Source organism: Parus major, chromosome 1, assembly GCF_001522545.3.
Source record: "Parus major isolate Abel chromosome 1, Parus_major1.1, whole genome shotgun sequence".
Taxonomy (NCBI): Eukaryota; Metazoa; Chordata; class Aves; order Passeriformes; family Paridae; genus Parus; species Parus major.
In genome coordinates this window covers 21,158,858-21,181,600 of record NC_031768.1, presented here as the reverse complement: position 1 = coordinate 21,181,600, position 22,743 = coordinate 21,158,858, and the positions used below count along the sequence as shown (strand labels likewise).

At 35.8% G+C, this 22,743-nt stretch overlaps 1 protein-coding gene across 1 annotated transcript in view; it reads right to left on the bottom strand.

Moving 5' to 3' along the window:
• PUDP (pseudouridine 5'-phosphatase) overlaps window positions 1-22,743 on the bottom strand; it is a 68,489-nt gene that overhangs the window by 17,137 nt on the left and 28,609 nt on the right. Inside the window, exon 3 of the mRNA XM_015627802.3 lies at window positions 11,369-11,598. Coding sequence (XP_015483288.1) covers window positions 11,369-11,598 — 230 coding nt within the window. The remainder of the gene's footprint in view (window positions 1-11,368; window positions 11,599-22,743) is intronic.

The window sequence follows — 22,743 nt, the reverse complement described above, 5'->3', positions numbered from 1 at the left end:
CCAAGGAAGCATTCCCAGATGAAGTATTGGCCATAGTATGGTAGTCATAGCATTATTCCTGACTTCTAGCACACCTGACTACAGGAATTCCACCTTTCCAAATTTCAGACATCTACTCTACACAATATAACTCTTCATGGAATTATCATATGACCATTGTACTACTTATTGCTATAATTGCAAAAATATTATCTTCTGAAGAACATCTTAAAAAAACTGCAAACATTTTTTGCTGAAATTTAAAAAAAATCTTCTCAGTAAAAATTTTTGGCCTGGAAATTTGAAAATGCACAACTGATATCAGTCCTCAAATTATATATTGTAGCTAATCTGAAGACTGCAAATACATTCTACCTCAAATACATGATCATTCTTTCTAAAATGAAAGGTTCTGTTTTAATTGGCTTGGGATAACTGCATTATTGAAAGTGAAAAGCAGTAAGGTAAGTTATATACTATTATGCTTTTTGCACATGGCACTTTTTTGAATCAGTAATATTTTGAGTCTAATAGTTCTGAACAGAACAATAGGCAACCTCTAATGTCTCCAGTCTGAGCTACAGCATGCCATAATATGTTCTGGAGACAAACTGAACAGATCACTGTAACCAGGTGTCTGTTCAGGAGAAAGAAGACAATTTCCTAATGAGGAAAATATGTTCTGTAAAAAAAGATATTTTCAGCAATGGATGAAATCTCATCTACTAGTCTTTGCTAGTCAGCAAAACCTTGAGGCTTTGAAGCAACTATCCTATGAAGTGAAAGAGTTACTAACATCAAAAGCCGTTTCCATTGCCATGCCGCTGTCTTAGGAAATAGTTGTCGCTGCATTTTAAAATAATTCTGGTGCTATTCAGGGAAGTATTGACTAGTAATCCTAATCTCTATACTTTGTAAAATCTGCTGGTAACACAGAGTTTTGTAGATCTGGGATAACAACTGTAAGAAATTTGGAGTGACAAATTAGTCTACTGGGCAGTCAAATGTCATATGAAATGAGATGGTCAAGGAATGTGGCAGTACACATTAGCTGAACGGAAATAAATGACATATACATTTTTAAACATTTGGTTTAAATACTGGACATCACTGTAAACAACTCAGTGAAAACTCAGAACTTGGGAGACCAGCTCAGTGAAAACTTAGTTTGGTTGATATTTTTTATATTCACAGACATATATAAAATGGTTTCATCTGGAATGCTCTTTGTACTTTATCCCACAGACATTATTCTATGTTAAAATGTTTTTGATAGGAAGAGTCTAAAGAAATGCAATCAGAATTCCTATGAAGAGAAAAACCTCAAACAAACAACATATCTGCTCCCACACCCACAAAAAATCCCAACACAGCAACCCTTTCAGATGGTGAGGTTTTGAACAGACTCTAAAAAGCTTAATTTACAGAGCAAAAAATAAAAGGGATGTGACAAGCAGCATTTACAATACCGAGTGGCAGATCAATTACTTCTTATCTTTCTCACTCATAGCATATAAAAAGCTGACACTGGAACATATGCAACATATACAGAATTCATTGTCCCAGGTACACATCAGCATCAGATCCTGTGAAGGGTTACTGTAGCCTGTTTTTCTGTCTGTTTTTGTTAAAAACAACTTGATACGAGAGCAACAGAATTTAGGTGGACGAATTAACCCCCTCTAGCTAAAAGGTGATTATTAAGATGTGATTATTAGCTGTCATCAGAGATGGTACCAAATAATATGGACACCGAATCTGAGTATGAACAGCAATTCCTATATTTAGGATCATTTCGACAAAAATGAAAAGCATTTTTGTTTAATGGGATAGGAGGGCAGCACTTCTATCACCGCTTGGAATTATATTCTACTTTAAATCAGAATCACTTCACTACTGAAGTTTAACTTGAACTATTTCCTTCTCAGCTTTGAATTATGCTATTATGCTAAGATAAAAAGATGGTGAAATGGAAATGTTAAGCATCTTTTTTCAGCAGACAAGTCCTCATGTCTTTAGTTCTTTTGTATACTACAAGGTCTTTTATCTTTATAACACCTATCAGAATAATAATGAAAAAAAAATCTCCAATACTGTACTGAGTACACTTTGTACTCACCTTCTAAGTGCACTTATTTTGTGATGTAGCAATCAGTCTGAGCAAAAGTTTTGCCCTGTTTAGACTATAAATAATTTACCAGTGTTAATTGATGGTACTATATCTAGCACCATGCAATCATGACAAAAAGACAGACTCTTGCAAATTCTTTATCACACAACAGAATAAGAAGAACCCTACCAGGTAATACCAGCTCTCTGAAAATTGCCTACACATCTCCACAAAGAACAAGTAATTTAAACAAACTAAGAAAAAAAAAATAAACTCATCATTCCCTAGCCTTAGTGCATTAAAACAACATATAGCTCACTGTAGTCTTTCAAAGGTTTCCAGAGGTTTCCCCATTAAAGTAATTTACAGAGAAGCAAACAAAAAATGTTACCAACAATGCAATTCCTTCATTCAGTCTTCATTCTTTGTCCTGAAACCATTGAAAACCACTGCTACAAGCAGCTCTGGGTGATTACAAAGGTAACGCCAGATAGAGAATCAGTGCACTAGATCTTATTGAAAGGATTCATGCTCACTATAACTCAAAAGACATTAAAAACACTTTTTTTGTGAAAATTCTTGTTAATTAAAATCTAATTATTCAATGACTGCTGTTTGGCATCTCTAAGAAAATGCTCAAGGTCTTGAAAGAAAGAAAAGATAACTCAGTGAGCAAGTTATCATAAAACAAGCATTTTTTCCCTCTGTTTTCCTACTTACCATGCATAATTAATATGTGATAATACCCATAATGAGTTCCCTAAAACAATTAGCAACGTATCTCCAGTGACCTGCTAATCTGAATATAATGCTTTTTGAATTTGGAGGTGCACCAGCCTCTTTGTGCTTACACACTCACCTCACGTAGAAGCAAAGAAGGCTGCAGAGCATAATTTATTATTCTGCATCACATTTCATCAAGTCCCTTAGCAGCTACTTGATACATTATCAAGACAAATGCAAGGAAAAAAAAAACTATTCCTACCTTTCCACCCCCCCAAGTAGAGTACCCCAAAGACTAAGAACTAATTATAATCCTTCTTTCCTCTTCCACTCATTAAGATACCTTCAGTGAAAGCAAACCTTGACCAGGTTACTTTTTGCATGGAATTTCAATGACTTTCTTCATCTCCATTAGACAAATACATCCATAAATAAACATGCACTGCAGTAACAAGGGCAATGTGTGGAACACTTAAAAGTTAAATTACTTGCAAACCATACAACATCTCATTTTTCCTCCACAAATATATAATAAAGACTGCCAGCATGGGGAGGGGTAGGTTCAGAGAGTGGGTGAGTGCACATGTGAACACACAACATACACATGCTTCAGAAGAAATGGGAGGAAGTAAATCAACCACAGGAACTAAGAGCATGATAATTGAAAGAAACCCTGAAAACAAACAAAAAATCTGCTTCCTTTAATTATCTTTTAAGTATAAAATAGTGGCCTATTATGAATTTAGGGAAAAGATGCCTGTGTATAGTAGTGTAGAGGACCAGACCTAAGCATGTTTTGTCTCAAATATTCAGAGTATAGCTACAGGAAAGGTGATCAGAGGAGAGGGTCCCATGGAATGGCTCAGTGCTGTCCTGAGCCAACTTCCTGCTCCCCTTTAAGACTTGTGCTCAGTTCCCCCACCCCAACTCATTACCTCTGTGTGGTCGTGTGGTGGTTTATTTGTGAGCCAGCACCTTCTGAAGAGGTTTTTGTGAGAGTTGTGAAGTGTACTGTACAAAGCTAAGGGCTTGTTAGCTGATACTTTTTTTTGTGGAAATGTATTGTAAGAATTTAAAGGTGTGTTAGCCAATACCTTTTGAGTGTAAACATTGAGCTAGTTGCCACAGTTAAGAATAATGTGTAATAAAACATAAGAATTCCCTGACATATGGTCCAGTGCCTTTGTCCCACCTGACAAGAACCTATAACCAACATCACACCCTCTACCCATGGGTTGTGAGAAGTAGATCTTCAGAAGTCCTAGATAGTAAGACATAGTGAAATAACTCTGGTTCTTTTCTCTAGAGCTGGAATAACAACAGACATCACCATCCAGCCTGGGAGACACCAGTAAGGGCTGCATGCTTAGACTGTAGCAGCTGAGGTAAGTGTAGGATTCAGCCTTTAACAGTGTATCACGATAGAAGCACATTCCACTGGGGTGCTGTATCTTTGCATCCCAAGCTGTAAAGCTTCTAGAAATACATATAAAACTATATTGTTCAATGCCTAATTACTTTGAATTGCTTAGTACACAATTTAAAAGTATGCTTTATTAATAATTTATTCCTTTAAATTTCTCAACTGTTTGTCTGATATCAATATCTTCTCCAGCAGGGAGAGGAAGCCATAAAAAAAAGTTATGCTGTTTATTATTTTGCAGTGACCCATAATAGCAGGAGTTCAAGAACTAGTCCAGCAACATATACTAAATAATAAAAAAACAACTTGCCATCTAGAAATGCCTTCAGTCACATTGCAGAATAAAAAAAGTAAAGTCTTCAGGAATTCAGGAAAAAGTTCTAGCCAAGAACCTTTCTGAGCAAAGAGCTGATGTATCATGTGCAACTAGGATTATTCCCAAGGAAGCCCAAAGGTTGGGAGACTGAATTTCTCAGGTTCAAAAGTGCACAATAAAATGTTTTTCTCCATTTTTTCAGGAAGCAGGCCACACAGTCGACCAGAAAAAGATAAAACTCTCTTCTATCTGCTTTAAAAAGAAAGCAGAAGTTCCAGACTGCTGTCGTGTTCTCTATGGACTTTTTTTTCTTGGCAGTGTAGAAATGTGCTGGAGCTACTTTTCCAATTATGCTTTACAAAAGACTAACTGCTAGGTATTTTTAGTTCCTGATAAAAAGACACAAGCTGTTAAGACTGGGCAATTTTAGATGCATACATAAAAGCAAAAAAAAACCCCATTTCTCCAAAAAGCTACAAAATCAGAAAAAGGTAGTTACCTTGGACTTGGCATCTCATCTTGGTTAGAAGGCAGACAAGTTGAAACATTCTGTTACCAAGTCCATAGATATACCTTTTCAGATTTCACCTGCTATCCACTTTCAACACTTCAGGGCATGTTTTATGTGACAGAACTAAACTAATCTGGGTACACACAAATGCTGGGACATAGTTCATTTGTCTTTTAATCACTCTATGTACAATAAGAGTGAAACCTAAGTAATCTAAATTTGTTAAGGGAGTGAACTCTGCTTTTGCTGCAGAACACTTAAGCAAGGTGTGTGTACTCAGGGGCAGTGGTTTCAACCTCTCATGGCACTGAATCAGTTGCTCAGCTATCCTGCCACCTCCCAGGGTATACCACTACACACTTCTGCCATGGGAAAATCTTCTCTGCTGTGTTTGGAAGCTAGTCACTGTGTAGCACAGGATGCAAGGCTAAGAGGAACACTGACAGAGTACAACCTTGCAGATGAGGGACAAGAAGAAAACAGACCCAGAAACACTCACACATCCCAGACCTTCATTCAGTCTAGTGAATGAAGCCATGAACCACATGGCTACATTGCAGTCGGCATCAACAAATCAAACAAGGCAATAAGTTATTTATTGACTCTAACCCATCAAATGCCTAATTAAATAATGAACTGTATCACATCAGCACAGACAAGGAAGCCCAGTGGCTTCTGAAAAGAAGGACCAAATTCTGCTTTCTACCTCAAAATGCACCTTCAGCCAGAAAGAGCTGTGGAGCAACACTGATCCCTCTTCATAATAAAAAGCCACTGCCATGTTTCTGCCTCTGTCAGACCACACTGTCTGAAAACAACAGTTATCATCTACAAACTCTTTGTCATCTCTCCTCCTGAAAGCAGCCTACCAGTTTAAACTTTATGCTCTCAGCATTATCATCACAGATGTGTGTGTATATATATATAAATAAATATATATATATATATATATATATATGCACTGGAAAAAAAAAAAATATCTAACAATATGCTAGAACAGCTGGTAAGTGAGTCCAAGGAAGACAGCAGGGCTTAGGTATATCAGAAAATCAGAATGGTTTATACCACGAAAAGCTATTTAGAAGGCTGTTTCAGATGAGAAAAAATGAGTAATCTAGGCCTATGCAAAGACTAGAGCCAAGCTTGAAACAACCATTGATGTATATTTGAACTAAGCTGAAAAATGTCTGTGTTTTTACATTCAGTGCCTTTATTTCTAAAATTAAATATTTGGGAATTGTAAACATTCAGGAAAGAGTTTAAGCCAATTAATTCATAAAATGGAAAAGGGACAGATTTATGGTGACTAAAACATTTGATTTGAACAGCAGGGACTCCAATTTACAGCTCAGTGCACCAGCTAAAATGGCTGTTCATGTCTGTAATTTCTGTGCTTGAAATAAAGTACTCCTAATGTATTCAACCTCCAGGTATACACAATGAATAACAGCAACATCACTAATTAAATACTTGCTTATCTGAACACCATAGTGAGTAAAATATACACACTGCATGCATGCACCAAAAATGGAGAAGTCGGGAAAAAAAGTAGAAAAAGTTAAAAAATTAAGGGGATGATACAAAAAATGGTTTTAGCATCCTTTTTTTACAAAAGCTTACAATAACAGTGGTCACATTAAGTGCTAAATCAGCCTTATTTATCCTGTTTTATTTGTACAATATAGAATAAAATTATGAAATACTTGGATGTTATGAAGTTCTGAATCTACTGTTCTTTCCTTATATCTTCTAGAGCAAAAAAGAATATTTCTTTGAACTTCTCTGTTCTATGTCAAAATGTCCACTGAGACTCATAAATCCTAATGCCATTTAATCAGTCTCAAAAAATTTTAATGAGCTCTCTCTAGATTTGGTACAGAGATTATTTGTAACTATGGGATCAATTAATTAATTAGAAATGGAAGAAACTGCAAAAAAATAGTGTTTTAAATTAAGGCAATGATTTACATCACTTGGAACTTTTAAAATAGAACAGATTGATTCTTCCTAAGAAGTTATGACCATTTGTATTACTACAATCTATCCCTCTGTTTAAAAAGCGAATATAAATGGGTTTAGTTGCTTTCAAACTACTACTAAGGTTCTTTATTTTACAGAAAAGCTATAGGCAAATCAACCAAAATACTGGAAATGCCTTAGCCTTCAACACCCTTAAGCAGGAAGTTAATTAATCAGTGTGGTTTTGATGACAAAAGTGTATTTGGAATATGTATAAATGTTGGCATGCGGATGACAGAAATCCTCTAATTCAGAGACATATTTAAAATAAATTTACTTGCATACGATTTTTGTTATTATGAAGCAAAACTTCTCCAAGATAGCACTGAAAAGTTACACTTGATATATAACTACATAGATGTATAAATCATAAAAATACATACAAATGGCCTGGTTACTATAAACTCTTTTAAATAAAAAATTAATATTTTAGTATTTCAAATTCTAAAAGCATGATTTTAAGTAATGTGAGCCCTATAAATTAAAGTGGAACAGAAAAATATTGTTCAGCAAACATACTTTTTTTCATTTTTTTTTCCCCAGATCAAATCTGTGAAGTTAATCACTGAATCACAGGATGAGTGAGATTGGAAGGGATCTCCCAGAGCTCATCTGGTCCAACCTCCTCTGTTGCACAGGACTGTGTCAAGACAAATTTTGAGTACCTCCACAACCTCCTGGGCAATTTTGGAAGTGCTTGGCCATCCTCACAGTAAAAAAACAAGTGTTTCCTTGTGCTCAGACAGTCTCCTGTGCATGTCTGTGTCCATTGCCTCTGGTTCTGTCACTGGGCACTGCTGAAAAAAGTTTGTCTCCTTCATTACAGTCTGTCTTCAGTTATTCATAGGCATTAGTAAGATCCTATTGAGAATTCTCTTAATTCATCCACACCACTAAAGATGTTAAACAGGCCTATTCCCAGTATTCACCCCCAAAAGCACACCACTAATCACTGGCACCCAGCTAGACTTGTACCCCTGATCACAACCATCTGGGCCTGGCCACTCAGCCAGTTTTCAAACCACATTTTGAACTGCATTTGTCTGCTCACCCACATCATATGGGTGAGAGTGTCAAAGGCACTACTGTATTTCAGGTATACAACAGCCACTGATCTCACCATGTCCACCAGGACAGTCACTTAATCAAGGAAGTTAATCAGGTTTGTCAAGCATGACTTTCCCTTGGCGTAGCCATACTGACTACTCCTGATGGTTTGCTTCTCCTTACTGTGGCTGGAAATGATTTTCAGGATAGTTGCTCCATCATCTTTTTCCAGGGATTGAGATGAGGCTGAGAAGCCTGAAGTTCCCTGGGTTATCCTTCTGTCACAGGAGTGACATTTGCCATCTCCAGCTCTTGAGCACTTCTCCCAGTGACCATGATAGATCAAAGATTATGGAAAGTGGTCTTTCAATATCTTCCAGATTTCTCAGCACTCAGAGTGCATCTCATTAGCGTCCCTGGTTTTATTAATGTATTTTATTTGTTTAAGTATTCCCTGACCAGAATTCAAAGAGAAATAATAGTATGAAAAGTGTTTTTCAATCATCTAAATAAAATGTATGAAAAAGAACAGAGTGTTTTGAACACTGTGCCTGAAATTTCTATAATATTCAAGAACACATTGTTTCTACAGATGTACAGCTCCAGATGGCTTTCATACAAGTTGCAGCTGTGCATTTGAGAGAAGAATTTGAAATCTATTTTTTAAAAAATAGATTTCATTAAAATACAAAATTTCTAGTATTTAATTTCCAGATCATATTTTAAATACCTGATTTACTTAATTAATTATATGACTGTGCATTGTTACTAGTGTTGGAAGTTCATACGATGCTTCACGCAGCACAAGATAGGAGACCTAGGCTGAATTTGCAGGTTGTATCTTTTTGGAAATTCCTGTTCTATCATTTTATCGTTATGCTTATTAAGTTCCTAGTTAATCAAAGACTGCAAATCAAAAAGTCAAGATCTAAGAAATTTCACAGTGGATATTTATGGCATCCTTCAATGACAGTAAAGCAGATATCATACCCATTCATATATCACTAAAATACTGGTCTACTTGCAGAAGTATGCCTGCACAGCAATAGCCATTGGCTGGTATGACACTACAGCTAAATTCTGGATTTTTGGTTTTCTATGCCTACACTGCAGTTTTTGCTAACAGCAGCAACAAAGTTTTGAAGCAAACTTGAAAATTCTCACTTTCTTCTTGATAGTTTGTTTCACTGGGTAGTTCTCGTATGTACTAGGTTGCTCTAGAGGGCAGCTCCAGTGGAAGTTCTCTGTAGGGACTCATCAAGCAACCTCCAATGTTTAATATATAGAGCTCCAAAGAACCTTATCTCAGCCTGGGATCACAGTAAATCTAATCCAATAGAAAACATTCAAATAATACATAGCATAGATGTATAGGACTGAGCATTGCCTATGATGTGCTAACAACCTGCTTTGCTGGAGTCCAATTATTTGCTTATGTGGACATTACCTCTTGATACTTGGCTGCAATATTGCATATTAATGATTGCTGACATGAAATTGAAACCTGTAGCTCTATTAGTTCACTGCTTGGACAAAACAGTGCAGATGACACCATTACACTGCAACTGGTCACAAATGTTTTGGACAGTTTCACATGTACTGTTTTGATTTCCTTCCTCTTGGGAATTCTCTGCATGTGTGAATTTCCCACACTTCAACATTTGTGACTTTTGTAGATGAAACAAAAAAGAAAAAAAGTTCAGCTGAATTATCTGCACTAAGGGAATTTGATGCTGTAAACATTTTACAAAGGAAAAATATGTATCTAAACATGTATGCCCTTCTACAAAGAAAAGATAACAAAATTAAAAATACAAAACTACAATTAACAATCTGTGACTGATTGTCTAATACACCTTTGAAGTTTAAAATATTAAATGTAATACAGATGCTACTATTTCTTCATGTATTTTTTTCAATGCTAACACAACTAAAGGATACAAGTATCTATAGAGTGTCACTGGTTCACTGGTTTTATTGCTTTCTTTTGGGTTGTTTTTTAATGTTTTTGTTCTTTTTAAATATTACCACCTTGTGGGTTTTATGAAGTAGAACCATATAAACTAAGAGTTTTGGGAAAGCTGTCCTTCTGCTCCTCCCATGAAATTATATTTTAATTTGCCATTAACACAGCTGACATTCCATTTCCTTGGTTCTGTACATTTGTTTCTGAACATGCAATCTTACAAATGAAGTAGATTCATACATACAGAATATCAAGAGAAATTGTTACAGAAGAAAAGCCAAACCAAACCAAAACTGAAACCAAGTTTGGTTAACTCTGTTCAACAATAAACCACAGAGTATCAAACTTCACTTTGTATTCCCAGGCAATGAAAATACCATTTAGTCTCTGGGTGAGAACTTAAAGTAAGAAAGGTAAGGAATCTTAGCTAATCTTTCCATATATATTTGTGTAGACTTTTTTCCCCAATAATTCTATTGAGAGAACAGTAATTACAGTCTAATCTATCTATTTTTTTTTCCTTTAAATTAGGATGCAATGCATTTTTCTGCAGTAATGAAACTAACTCCAAAACTTCAGAACTTATGTTCCACTTGGGACAAAGAAGAAGTGAGAAAAATATTCTAAGGATAAAGGCAATTTAATTTAAAATCAAAATGAAGACACTATTTTAACTAACTCTCAGTTTATGTGAAATACTCTCCCTGAAGATTTCTATTTCAGAATAGTTTGTAAAGTTATATAAAGACAAGAAAACTAAACACATCTACTGTTTGAGAAAGATTGCTCAAACTGATAGGTTTGAATCGGAAATGAGAACTATGATCTCAGAGATTTAGACTCCTGGTGGAAAGATGTAGCTTTGGAAAAAATATTTGTCCTCTTCACAAAGAACTATATTTAATGTTTTGACACTTAAGAGCTAAATCAGGCATGAATGTATGAAAAATAAATTCACCTATGCTTAAATAATTGTTTCCAAATTCTGAATAGTGAAGTTAAGCTTGCAGATTTATGTATACAGCAGAAAATCATTACACTTTCCTATTACTGCATGCTGCCATGTAGCAAATCAGAGCAGTCTGCATAACAAACTCTAGATATAGTGGGGGGAAATCTCTCTCTTCAACACCACAAACATCTTTGAAAATGGGGGTTGCTAATTTTTATAATGTTTATATGAATCTAAGTCTTTATCACCTTAAAAAAAAAGTCATCTAAATACAGCCCAAACAGAAAATTCCTAAATTTAATTTCTGTCCTCCCCCTCTTACCTTCTCTGGTGGTACAGGAGGGTGAAATCTCTCTGCACAGAGTAAAAATGGATCAGGATGTGGCTTGCCACGCTTCAATTCAGGGTCATCTCCCAACACAATATGATGAAAAAGACCAAAAAAATCTTTGTGTCTGGTTATTTTTCTCTGAAATGACTCTTCGCTTGAGCTGCTGGCAACAGCTACGGGTATCTTGTGTTTGTGTAAATGATGGATCAGCTTACTGACCCCTGCAAGACAAACATATACATTTTAGTTTTTACATATATGCTTGTAAGTTGGTATATGTATTAATGTTTATACCAAGTTACAAAGCATTTAGAAATATTTCAACAATACTGTTTTACTGAATGCAATAAAACTATTTGAAAAGGTGTAACAGAAAATTCTTGCTTTATCTGTAACATTCTTTCTAGACTCAAAAATCACGGAACATTCTGTAGGTTATACACACACTTTTTCTGTTATCAAGCAATGCTTTTCCCAAAATATGTCAAAAATGTGAGTAACAACACTACATAATGAGACCCAGTAGAAATTCATTAAGCAATGTCCCCACATTATGTAAGTTTATTAGCTGAAACTCTACAAGTTTGGGAGAATATTTTCTTTAATATACAGTTATGCTCCTGGGGGAAAAAAAAAATATATATATATATGTATATATCAAAGGGGTATTCTTCTCATTGGATTACAGAGTTTTAATTACTGAAGTAGGTATCTATTTGTCTCAAACCAGCCTGTTAGAGCTCAGTTTCTCTCTTTTGCAATTACTAAAGCAAGTAACACTGGGCAGAGGAGAGCAGCTGTCAGTCACAGTTGTTAATACCAGAGCTTTATCTATTGATGCTGTGAACCCAGAGTAATGAACACCTCAAGCCTAATGGGTAGAAACTTCAATCTGATCCAGTCTTCTAGGGAAGGTTAATGCAGTGAACAGTGAAAATACAACCAGTCTGCGTAAGAGGGAAACATACTTTGTTATTCGGTGCAAGTTTTGAGTCTTCTCTGAGGGGATTTAATGCTCCTTTGCTGAAGCATTCTCAATGCTGGATACCTTTCCCAGGCAAAAAAAAATTAGCATTATCTAATGAAGAACTAGTATGGATGTCTGGTCTTTATCAATTCACTAGAGAAAATCCTCCATACCTGTAAAATAATTTCAGCTGTGTTTTTTGGCATTAATCCCAACTGTACTGGACACAGGATGTTAGTTTCAGGTAGTTTAGGTTCAAGTAGACTCCAGTTAACTTTTGTCTCTTTGAAACAACTTGAGCACAATTCTGCTTTCATCTTCCAACTACATTAATTATTATCCTATTTTTCATGCCTGTTTATACAAAAATAATCTTATTCTATTCCTCCTCGTTATGTCTGGTCTCCGCTCCCTTAAAACATTCCTACTCCTCCTTTGCCACCTCAGCATATCTGGTTTGTATTTCCCTTGTGATCCAGCCATTCAATTCTATAAACAACCATGTTATCTGCCATACATTTTTATCAAGTACAGGCTTGTACTTGATAAATGCCCAGCTTTGAGAAGCTGTAAGTACTACTGATAATAAAGTGTGTAGATTGGTGAATGGCGTGGTAACTAATCTACCTATCTGGAAATAAGACCTGTAGGTGTGACTCTCTACAGATTTCTCATTTATTCTCCAGAATCTAATCAAACAATTAAGAACTGACATTTCCAGCTCCATACTTGTAATTGAAGATGGCCTTTGAACTTTAAATACATGTGCTTCTCCAATGTTAGATTTTGAGATGGACAGACACAGCAAGCACTACTGCTCCTCTAAGGTCAATACATCAGCCATTTAAAAGCCTTTGCATGCTTCTTTAAGCAGTTATACTAAGCAAGTGCACTTTTTACCAAATGATGCACCTATGCCCTCTCACTGAAATACAATGTTAAATACAAGCCAGCTTTTTATACCAGATAGTTTATATCTTCATTCTGAATCATGTGAAGTAATTCTACATTAAATTAATGGAAGCACTAAGATTCCTTAATGTGAAGCAGTAGTATAAGTGTCTCTTCCCTAAAATAAAACGCATTCATTCTCAGGAATTTAATAAACTCCAATGTTTAGCAAGGCTAGCATACATAAGTGTAGTAACACAAAGCAGTCCAAAGATTACACAAGCAGAAGACTCTTCCTATCTCCTATGCCCTTGTGATGATATGGTTAGTTTTCTCTAAAGCTGTGCTCTTTTCAAATAGCTAATTTTCTTCAGTCCTACTGCATCACAGCTTCAGTTCATCTCTCACTGGGTATGTTTATTCTGTGTTTCTTTTGGAGGTAGCCAGCCACAGCAAAGCATTGTTGCAGAAAGGTTATTTCTTCAGGGGTCTCTCTTGTATTCCTCAAGCATATGTATTGATTTCAGTGTATGCATGTGTGTTTGATTTCTCTTTTTGGCTTCCCTCACAAGGGAGCTAAAATGCAGTTGTCCCTCATATCTCCAGAGAGAAAATATTTACATGATTCAGAAAACATGTCACTCAAAAAAATATTATTTGCATACATGTAAATAGAGCAAGATAGAAAAAAAAAATAAAAATGCAGGGGGCAAACCAGCTGCCCAGAAAAAAAATTAACTGTACTTGGAAGAACAGCTAGCGTAACTTGACAAGCTCAAAACAGTAGCAGCTGAAAAATATTTTCATTCCAGGTTTGCTTTCCTCTTTGTAATAGCTATAGATCAGGAAAATCAATTTATGTTTGAATCAATTACCACCAGTTTAGCTCTAGACACTTTGCCACCTCATCAAATTACTGACACAATTATTGTACTAATTCAGCATATAATTCTTCATTAAGAAGATAATATCTTCCTTAGTATCTTTCTAATGTTTTTTTTAGAGGAAACATCAACAGAAAAAGAATTGAGGAACTACTTTAAGGATCTGTAAGAAACTTTGTGGGAACTGACAGTGATCAAATAAGAGATTTGTAGGCTTCAGGCACTAGCTTGAGCTAGTCAAGTCAAGTACACAGCTTTCTCACTCTGGCCCTGGAAATCATAAGGAGGAATCCAAACAGTCCTTAGAGAAGGAGAACAACCTTTGTAGGCATTGTTTGTCTCCTTGTTGTTTACTTGCAAGAAATGGTCAAGGGGTGCTGTTCCTAACTGTCCAATGATGGTGATGTATCGGTTTGGTGACCAACGCAAGCTTTACCTTTTCGGACCTTCTCAGAACTGTCTATAAAAGAAGATCTGGAAGATAAAAATGTGCTCTCTTTTGCAACTAAGGCTAGACAGTCTGTGCTGTTTGTCACTCTGCCTAACACAGTGTGGTCACTGTTCCAAATACAGTGCAACAAAACATCCCCTGGCAAATACTGTATCATTACATGTACAGCTACAAAGATTTTTCAGTGACATGGTAATCAAAACCAACCAATTTAAAACTTAGTGGCTATGAAGAAGTATACTGAAAATTCCCATGATCCCCCTAACTTCTAACTTTCTTATGGCTACCATGTAAGGGATGGAGGCCCATCCATCCCAGAGGGACCCCTCTGCCAGACTTCCTGGGGACTACCATCCACCTCTCCTACTGAAATCATTGTCATATACAGCAAGAATAAAAATTAAAGGGGTTTGTTGGGGAGGATGAAACAGGGAAACCTTATGAATATGATTGTTTAGCAAAAGATTCTGAAAATACGAAGCCTAGAATTGAAGTAGAAATGAGAGCTAGCTTTGAGTCATGGGATACTGAGTGCTAGTTAATAAATATCTAAAGAACAATAGCCTTGCCAGCTAAAGAAGAATCCCTGATTGAAGAAACAATGTCCTTCTGCAGACAGAGAATCCAAAGGTCAAGCAGCAAGAGAAGAATTTGTAAAGCTTTTAGAGTTTGAAATGTAACACTGTATGGTAATATAGTAGTTCCTACAGGCTATATGTAAATTATTTCGTGTGTGCATCTCATCGTGATTGGTTATGGGGAATTAGAATATTCACTAGAGAAAGACATATATTGTATTGTAACAGGAACTTCGCTCTCTTACTCTTGCCACCCTCTTAACTCTCATTTTCTCCCCATACTCTTTTGTCCTCTCTTTCTCTCCCCCCTCTCTCTCTCTCTTACTCTCTTCACTCCCTTAACTCCCTTGTGTTCCCTCTTATTCTACTCTTGTTTCCCCTCTCTCCTAAGCCTCTCTTGTTTTCCCCGCTCTCCCTCATGCTCTCTTGATTCCTCCCTCCCTCCCCCTCTAACCTCACTTCTCCTGCTCTCCCCGCTCCACTCTCTCTCCCTCCCTGACCACGTGTACGCTGAGGCTGGTGGTGGACACGGGTCTCTCCCTCTCTTTACCCTTATAATAAATTGCTTATACCTGAACAGCTTGACCCTGGAGAAGTCTCTCACCATGAGCGAGTGTTTTATACTACAATAAAGGTTCTCTATTTTTCCAGCATAAGAATACACTCCAAATATGGCACACAGGCAATAAATATCTTCTGCAGAACAACATAAATTCTTCAAGTAGTTATAAAAAAATTAGGAATAAATATCCCACATTGCTATGATTTATTTCCAAATGTACTCTTGTTTTCAGATAATCAAAGAGGTAAGTACTGTATCTTTATGCTAGCTCTTTAAATAAGATTTAGATTGACACAGAAATTTAATATATACTAACTACAACAGTTAAGCACCAGACACTTGCATAGAAAAATAGGTGAAAAGAATTGTAAGCAGTGTTTTGTTACAGAAGCTGCAAAGGAGGATCAACTCTAAACGTCAGCATCTTTAAAACCCAGTTAATCACAAATGTCAATGAAGTTATCAACTTGAAGAAAAAAAAGGAAAACAAATTAAACCAAGGGAAGGACCTATTTCTTCCGAGACAACAGACACATTTAAAAGAAAGAGATCATCTCTTTCGTTCCAAAAATTGCAGAAAAGCATATATATTATTTGTTTTGAAAAACAAACTTTTATCCCACCATTAGACTCCAGATGCAGTGTTGTTCTCTTTAGATTCAGCTGATATGGTGACTAATACTTTGGATCAACTGACAAACTGAAAATAAGACACACTGAACTACAAAACCCTTGGGCTAGCTGTCACATTTTCCTTCTAATTGACTAATACAAACATACACAACAAGAGTTCAGGAAACCAAATAATGTTACACTAAAGTGATCTAATGAGAATCCCTAATTATTTATATGCTATTACAACACTGGTTTCTTAATATTCCTTTTAAGCTATCACATTTTATAATCAAATTACATTATTGATCATGATGTGAAAATTAACAAGATGAAACTCCTAAAAACAAACTGAAATTGATGGAAAGCAAAGGGAAATTTTATTTTCGTTACAGCTTTATACAAACATGATCTCTGTGCCATGCACAATAGTTTACAACAGTGAACAGCACATACCTTTTTGATACATTTTACATAAGTTCAAATTTTTGCACCATCCCTTTTCTTGCATTTATCTATCCCTGAACAAAACACTGTTCTTGTAACACTTCTGCACGTCCAGATTCAGATCTATTTCTATTGAAATTCTTTCATATAAAGAAGAAAATACTATAAAGCTCTTCTATTTTTTTCAAATGTTAGTCTCCAACCAAACTTTTGTCTATGAACATGTTACAGTACTATATAAGAATGTTTTTCAAAATAAACAACAAAGTGATCTCCATGCAAAAGTGTGAAAACATGAGATAAGGAAGAGAATTATACATGCTGCTTCAGGACTGAACCTTAATTTCAGCTTCCTCTGTTCCCCAACTGAATGTCTGGTGTGTCACATATAGGTAAAACCTTACAAAGGGAAGGCCTTGTAAAATCATGGCTCAGGCCTGTTACTTCGTTTAAGTAGAAAAGGACTATGGGAAAGTGACTCAGCTGAATTAGGGGCAGAAAAACAAGTTATGTAACCATTGTGTGTTCACATTGTGGTGTATGGTTGAAGTATGCTTGTCATGATTTAAAACTATGTACCTGATAATGGGCTAACTTCTTAACAAGGCCTGATTTTTGCAATAAAGCGGTTCTCCCTTGCACCTGCCTGGGGACTCTGTGTCACTGCAGACCCTCACTCACCCACATTGGTGTTTATATTTCTGCTTGCAGTTGATTCATTTGAAGGCATAATATCATCATACAGACAATCACACAGCAAGCTCTGACAGTACCTTAGCCTGAAAATCCACTGTTTGATGGTCTTATACACACAGCCGAAATCCTACAGTCTTCCAGCTTCAGGAAAACAGCTGGTTTGTGTACTGTCAGAACAGAGTGCAGGATCAAGGTCACATAAATGCTCAGGCCTACACAGAAAGCCCCCCTGTCTTCTCTAATATCTCAATCCTAAAAGACGAACATAAACTATGTAAGAAAAAGCCCTTAAAAATGAACTTCACCACACCTTCTCTCAAGAAAAAATATACATTGCAAATAGGACCATAGTAAGTTAAACATCTAGAATTTATAAGGTAGATTCTATGAAAATTAAGCCTCAAAATTACATTACAAAATCTCCTACATGGCTGAGAAGGCCAGAAATAAACAGTGTCTTTTTCAATGGCATATGTTGGATCTTTATTTTATCAATAATGGGATGGGGGTGCAGGCAGGCACTCCTTGAGCTTTTTATTCAGCATCAGCCTCATCAATACAAAGTGAGACATGAAAGATGTTGAAAGTTCATGCCATAACAGGAACAGCCAAACTTTTTTGGTTACAATGCCTTTTTAAAAACTTTCTAGCCAACAGCATAATATTAAAAACTTGTAAGAGTTTGCTTAAGCCAGTCATTAGAACTATATGTATGCCTTGCCTCTAACAATGCCTGCTTGGCATACTTTAAAAAGAATGGATAAAGCTTCATTATTAAACTTACATTCTTCTATTATCTTGCTTACTATATTTTCTAATGCCTATCTCCACACAGCTCAAAAACACAGCCTTATTGTTTCCTGTCTTTGCATGTCTTTATTCTTGCATTCTTCTATTCTGAGATTTGCTTTCACACAGCTTCTAAGAGTTTTGTACCTTTCCTGTTTCCCACAAAACTCTTTTATCTATGTCTACATTTGCATACACTACCTTGGGATCAGCAGACAACTGTACAAGATTACGTGATCTCTCTGTAAGATTTTGAGAATTCTCTGTAATTTTATTTCTATAACTTTTTCTTAGATTACAAAGGCTTCTTTGATGGATCTGTCTGTCATCTGTTGCACACACTAAAGTATACAAGGCACTGTTACTAATATCACTACTAAAACAATCAATACATATAAACTTGTCTTGCAAAGTTCTCTTAACTAAGGTACAAAGCTCTATCCCGTAAGCAAGCTGCCTAACTTTGATCTATCGTCTCTTTTGATTTTAGATGCTAAATCTTTCAGCTTTTGTATGTTTTTATGGATGGACTTGGAGTGATTAGACAAGTTTATACAACACGATTCTTTAATGGCACGTGTCTTTGTGCCAGTAAAAGAAAATCAATTGCTGCTCTATTTTGTAGGGTGGTGTGCCTAACACTGCCAACGTCAGTCAGCATATCACTGATTGCAATAGATGTGGCATTGGTTTGTTTACTCAGCCAACACTCGAGTCGATCCAATTGTTTCAATGCCATAGCTGAAGCAAGCTGGGCTGAAACCATTTTTGCAGTGTTCTAGGGTCTAAAATTACTCTTACAATTTTCTTTATATTGATAAGCAATGTTTTTTCCCTGTGTTTTTTCTTAACGACTGCTTTAGCACTAGGTGCTATCACAGTAAGCATTCCAATGCTACATGGACTACCTTCAAGGTATGATGGAATGCCTTGATAAGCCCTGTCTCTACAAAGGAACTAATATCTTTTTGATAGTTGTCACGTATATTGGTCAGCCTAGGAAAGCTCATCTTAAGTGTTTGAATAATTACACAAAAAACTCCAATTTCTGTGTACAAGGTAAAGGGGAGTAACATTGTACTTTGGAGGATTGCTCTCTTGCCAATCACCAGCTGAAAATGTAAGGCAGAAACCTATTGTTAATTCTTGGGGTTCAGATACTGCTTTGAGAAGTTCTTTGGTCCAAATATCTCAATCAATCACAGGATTGCTCCTGTTGGCAACCTCACCTCGCCAATCTTTTGCTGGCACACCAGCTAGAAAGGTCGAAAAAGGCTCTTCTGGGTTCGAATTAGACAGGCATATGGAGTCTGAGCCTGCAGCCTTGGCTAAGGCAACCCAAACATTTGTTTATGGTTGTTCCATGGGCAAATTCGCACTGCAAGAAGTAAATAAAACTAGCAAGCACCAGCATAGCAATCAATTTTGCTCTATACTTTTCATGAGTTATTTTTTGGCAAAGGACTTCTCCATATCTTTCAACTCTCAAATTTGTTTAGGGGCAACCTAATTGTAACAAAAAAAAGAGTAATTTTACCTTTACAAATGTAATGGGGAATACACCCATCTATCTTTAAGTAACACAATGGATACTAAGCTTTTGCCAAAAGAGCTCCATGAAACCAACAATTCCTACAGTTTTTCCATTGACATAAAAATCAAGGTTTGTAGGTTCTACAGGTGAACAAGGAACGTCAGGCATGACCCATAGTCTCTCTGTTCGGCTCACATCTGCGTGCTTGTTTCTCTGCTCTTGAAATTGTCCATGTGTTCTTGTATGTGGTATAGTTAGATGTTCTTTGCTGGAATCCACTTAGGCCCTGCATCTGTGGAAACAGAAGCAGACCCTTTGCCTCAAGTTATTACTCGGAAAACACCTTCAATTTTTCTTGTCTCAGGGTTTCTAATTAGAACAGGAGGATTTTCTTTCAATTTTGCCTGTGTATTATTTGAAAGATGACGAAAAATTGGCGGATCAGGTTCTGCCAAAGAGCTATTAAAAAAATTAAAAACATAAAGCTTTGCTCAAGCTCATCTTTCTGTTGGTATAGAATGTGTTTTAGGGTGTGATGTGTCTTTTTAATAATTGCTTGACTTGTGGGAGAGTAGGGAATATTAAAAGTGTGACAAATACTTTAGTCTATTAAAAATGTGGTTAATTTTTGGGCTGTATATGCAGGGTTACTGTTTGTTTTTACTTTTTGGGGTACACTTGGTGAAGCCAATGCTTGTAAAAAATGTTGACAGGCATGATTTGCTGTTTCTCTTGGGTGGATAGAGGTAAAGACCACGCCTGAAAAGGTGTCTACTGACACATGGATATTTTTGAATTTTCCAGAGGAAGGGTATATAGTGATAACTGTTTGCTATAATTGCAGGTTTTATAAACTCCTCAGGTTGACAGCTCTTGTAGAGACAGGAGGTTGCAAAAGCTGACAATTTGGGCAAGTACTAATGATAGCTTTTGTCTGACTTCTAGAAATGTGAAACATTCACACAAATATTTGTGCGTTTTGGTGAAAAAAAGCATGAATTGTTTTGCTTGTTAAAAAATGATTGGTAGGGTGTTTGAAACAACTACTGTTAGTTTGTCTGTTCTTGTATTTTCTTTTCCTAGAAATTTTGGAAGTGAAGAGTGAGCCTTAATATGAGCGAGAAAATATTGCTTAATTTTGTGCTGTAAAATTGTATGAAGACATGAAAGCTAATGATAGTGATATCATTGCTAACATCTTTTAAAACTCATCTTTCTATTTTCTTAATTACTTTGGCTATATAAGTAGAATCTGTAATTAAATTTACAGGTTCTGGAAAAAGCTGAAAGGCCTAAATGACAGCTAGTTTGGTAATTTGAGGGGAACTCTCTACTGTTTGAATATCTGATTTCTGTGTTTTAGGTATTTGGTTTAGATATACTACTACTGATTTGTGTGTTTTATTAGATCTATAAGTGAAGAGAGTTATATTACTTAAAGGTTTTTCACTTAGCATGGTTTTTTTCCTAAAACTTAATTTTACTTGTAACAATCTGAGACTTGGATAATGAATAGAACAAACACTTGAAAAATTTAACAATGCATTTTTTAAATTATTTGAAATTTGTAATGCCTAATAAAGGTAATTTCTTTAAAATGTAAATAAATAATTGTAAAGTCTTATCTTGTTAAGGTTAACAATCTTGTTCTGGTTTTGATTACAATCTGTGCTATTATTACTATAGTTGTAAAAATTGTTTTTGGTGACCTGTAAGGAAGAAAACTTATTCTATTATTAACAAAGGGTCTTTTTCAGAAGAATCTTCTTGGAAGATGAGGCTATGAAGTTGCTTTTTTTTTTTCAGTACTGCAAGAAAAAATGGCTTTTTTGGAGAAAAACGATGGGCTTGTCTCTTTTGGAAAGCTTTTATGATTTTTTTAAGGGGTGCCTGCTCTTCAGGTGTTTTGGGAGATTGGATGTCGCAGTCTCCTCTTAGTAAGTTAAAGAGCAGGCTAAGCTTTTTATTGGTAATTTTTAAGACAGGTTTGACTTAATTAATTTTTCTTAAAAGCTGCTGTAAATCTTGTAAGGTATTGACACTGGCCTGGAGTTGTATTGTCTGTGGCTTGATTGTTCTGTTATCTTTTATCTCTGATATCTTCAGGGTGGGATTTCTTGTATTTTTGACATACAAATTTCTAGTCTAGCATTTTTGACTTCAGTAACAACACTATTACGAGTTTGTTCTATCTTTGTCTGTGTTGGTGTTGTAACGAGTAAGTTGTCTATATAGTGTAGAATTAGGGATTGTGTGTGTTTCTGTTGAGTTGGAAATATATATTATACATATAACAAAATTGTATAATATATTTGTATAACAAAATATTGGCAGATTGTGATAGAATTTTTTATACTTTGGAGTAAAGATTTCTAGTGATATCTTTGTAGTGGTTCTCCTCTATTGATAGCTGGAACTAAAAAGGTAAATTTCGGTGCATTCTTTGGGTGGAGTGGAATGTTAAAAAAACAGTCTTTTAAATCTATGATGACAAGAAGCTAGTCTTTTGGAATTATTGACAGACAAGGAAGTCTAGGTTGTAGAGGTCTTATGTCTTCGATTTCTTCATTGATCCTCTTTAAGTTGTGAAGCAATCTCTAGGAGTTAGAAGTTTCTTGTGGATGACAAATACTGGGAAATTCTAGGGACTATTTTTGGGCATGATGTCATTTTTTTTGTAATTTTTCTTTTACTAATTTTTTAAGGATACTTAGTTTTGGTTTTTTTTCTGATAAAGTGTATTGATCAATCTAGACAGGGTTATTAGTTTTTCATGACAGTTTTAGAATGGCAGGCATTGACATGATCACTATTAAAGGCCTACTTCTAATTTGGTTCCCTACTGGGACAGGACATATCTCCCCCATACTGTGATGGGTTTTTGCACAATAAAGGGATGAACTCTTGATTCTGAGAGTTTTCTACCTTTTCTATTTCCCACAGTATATCCTTTCA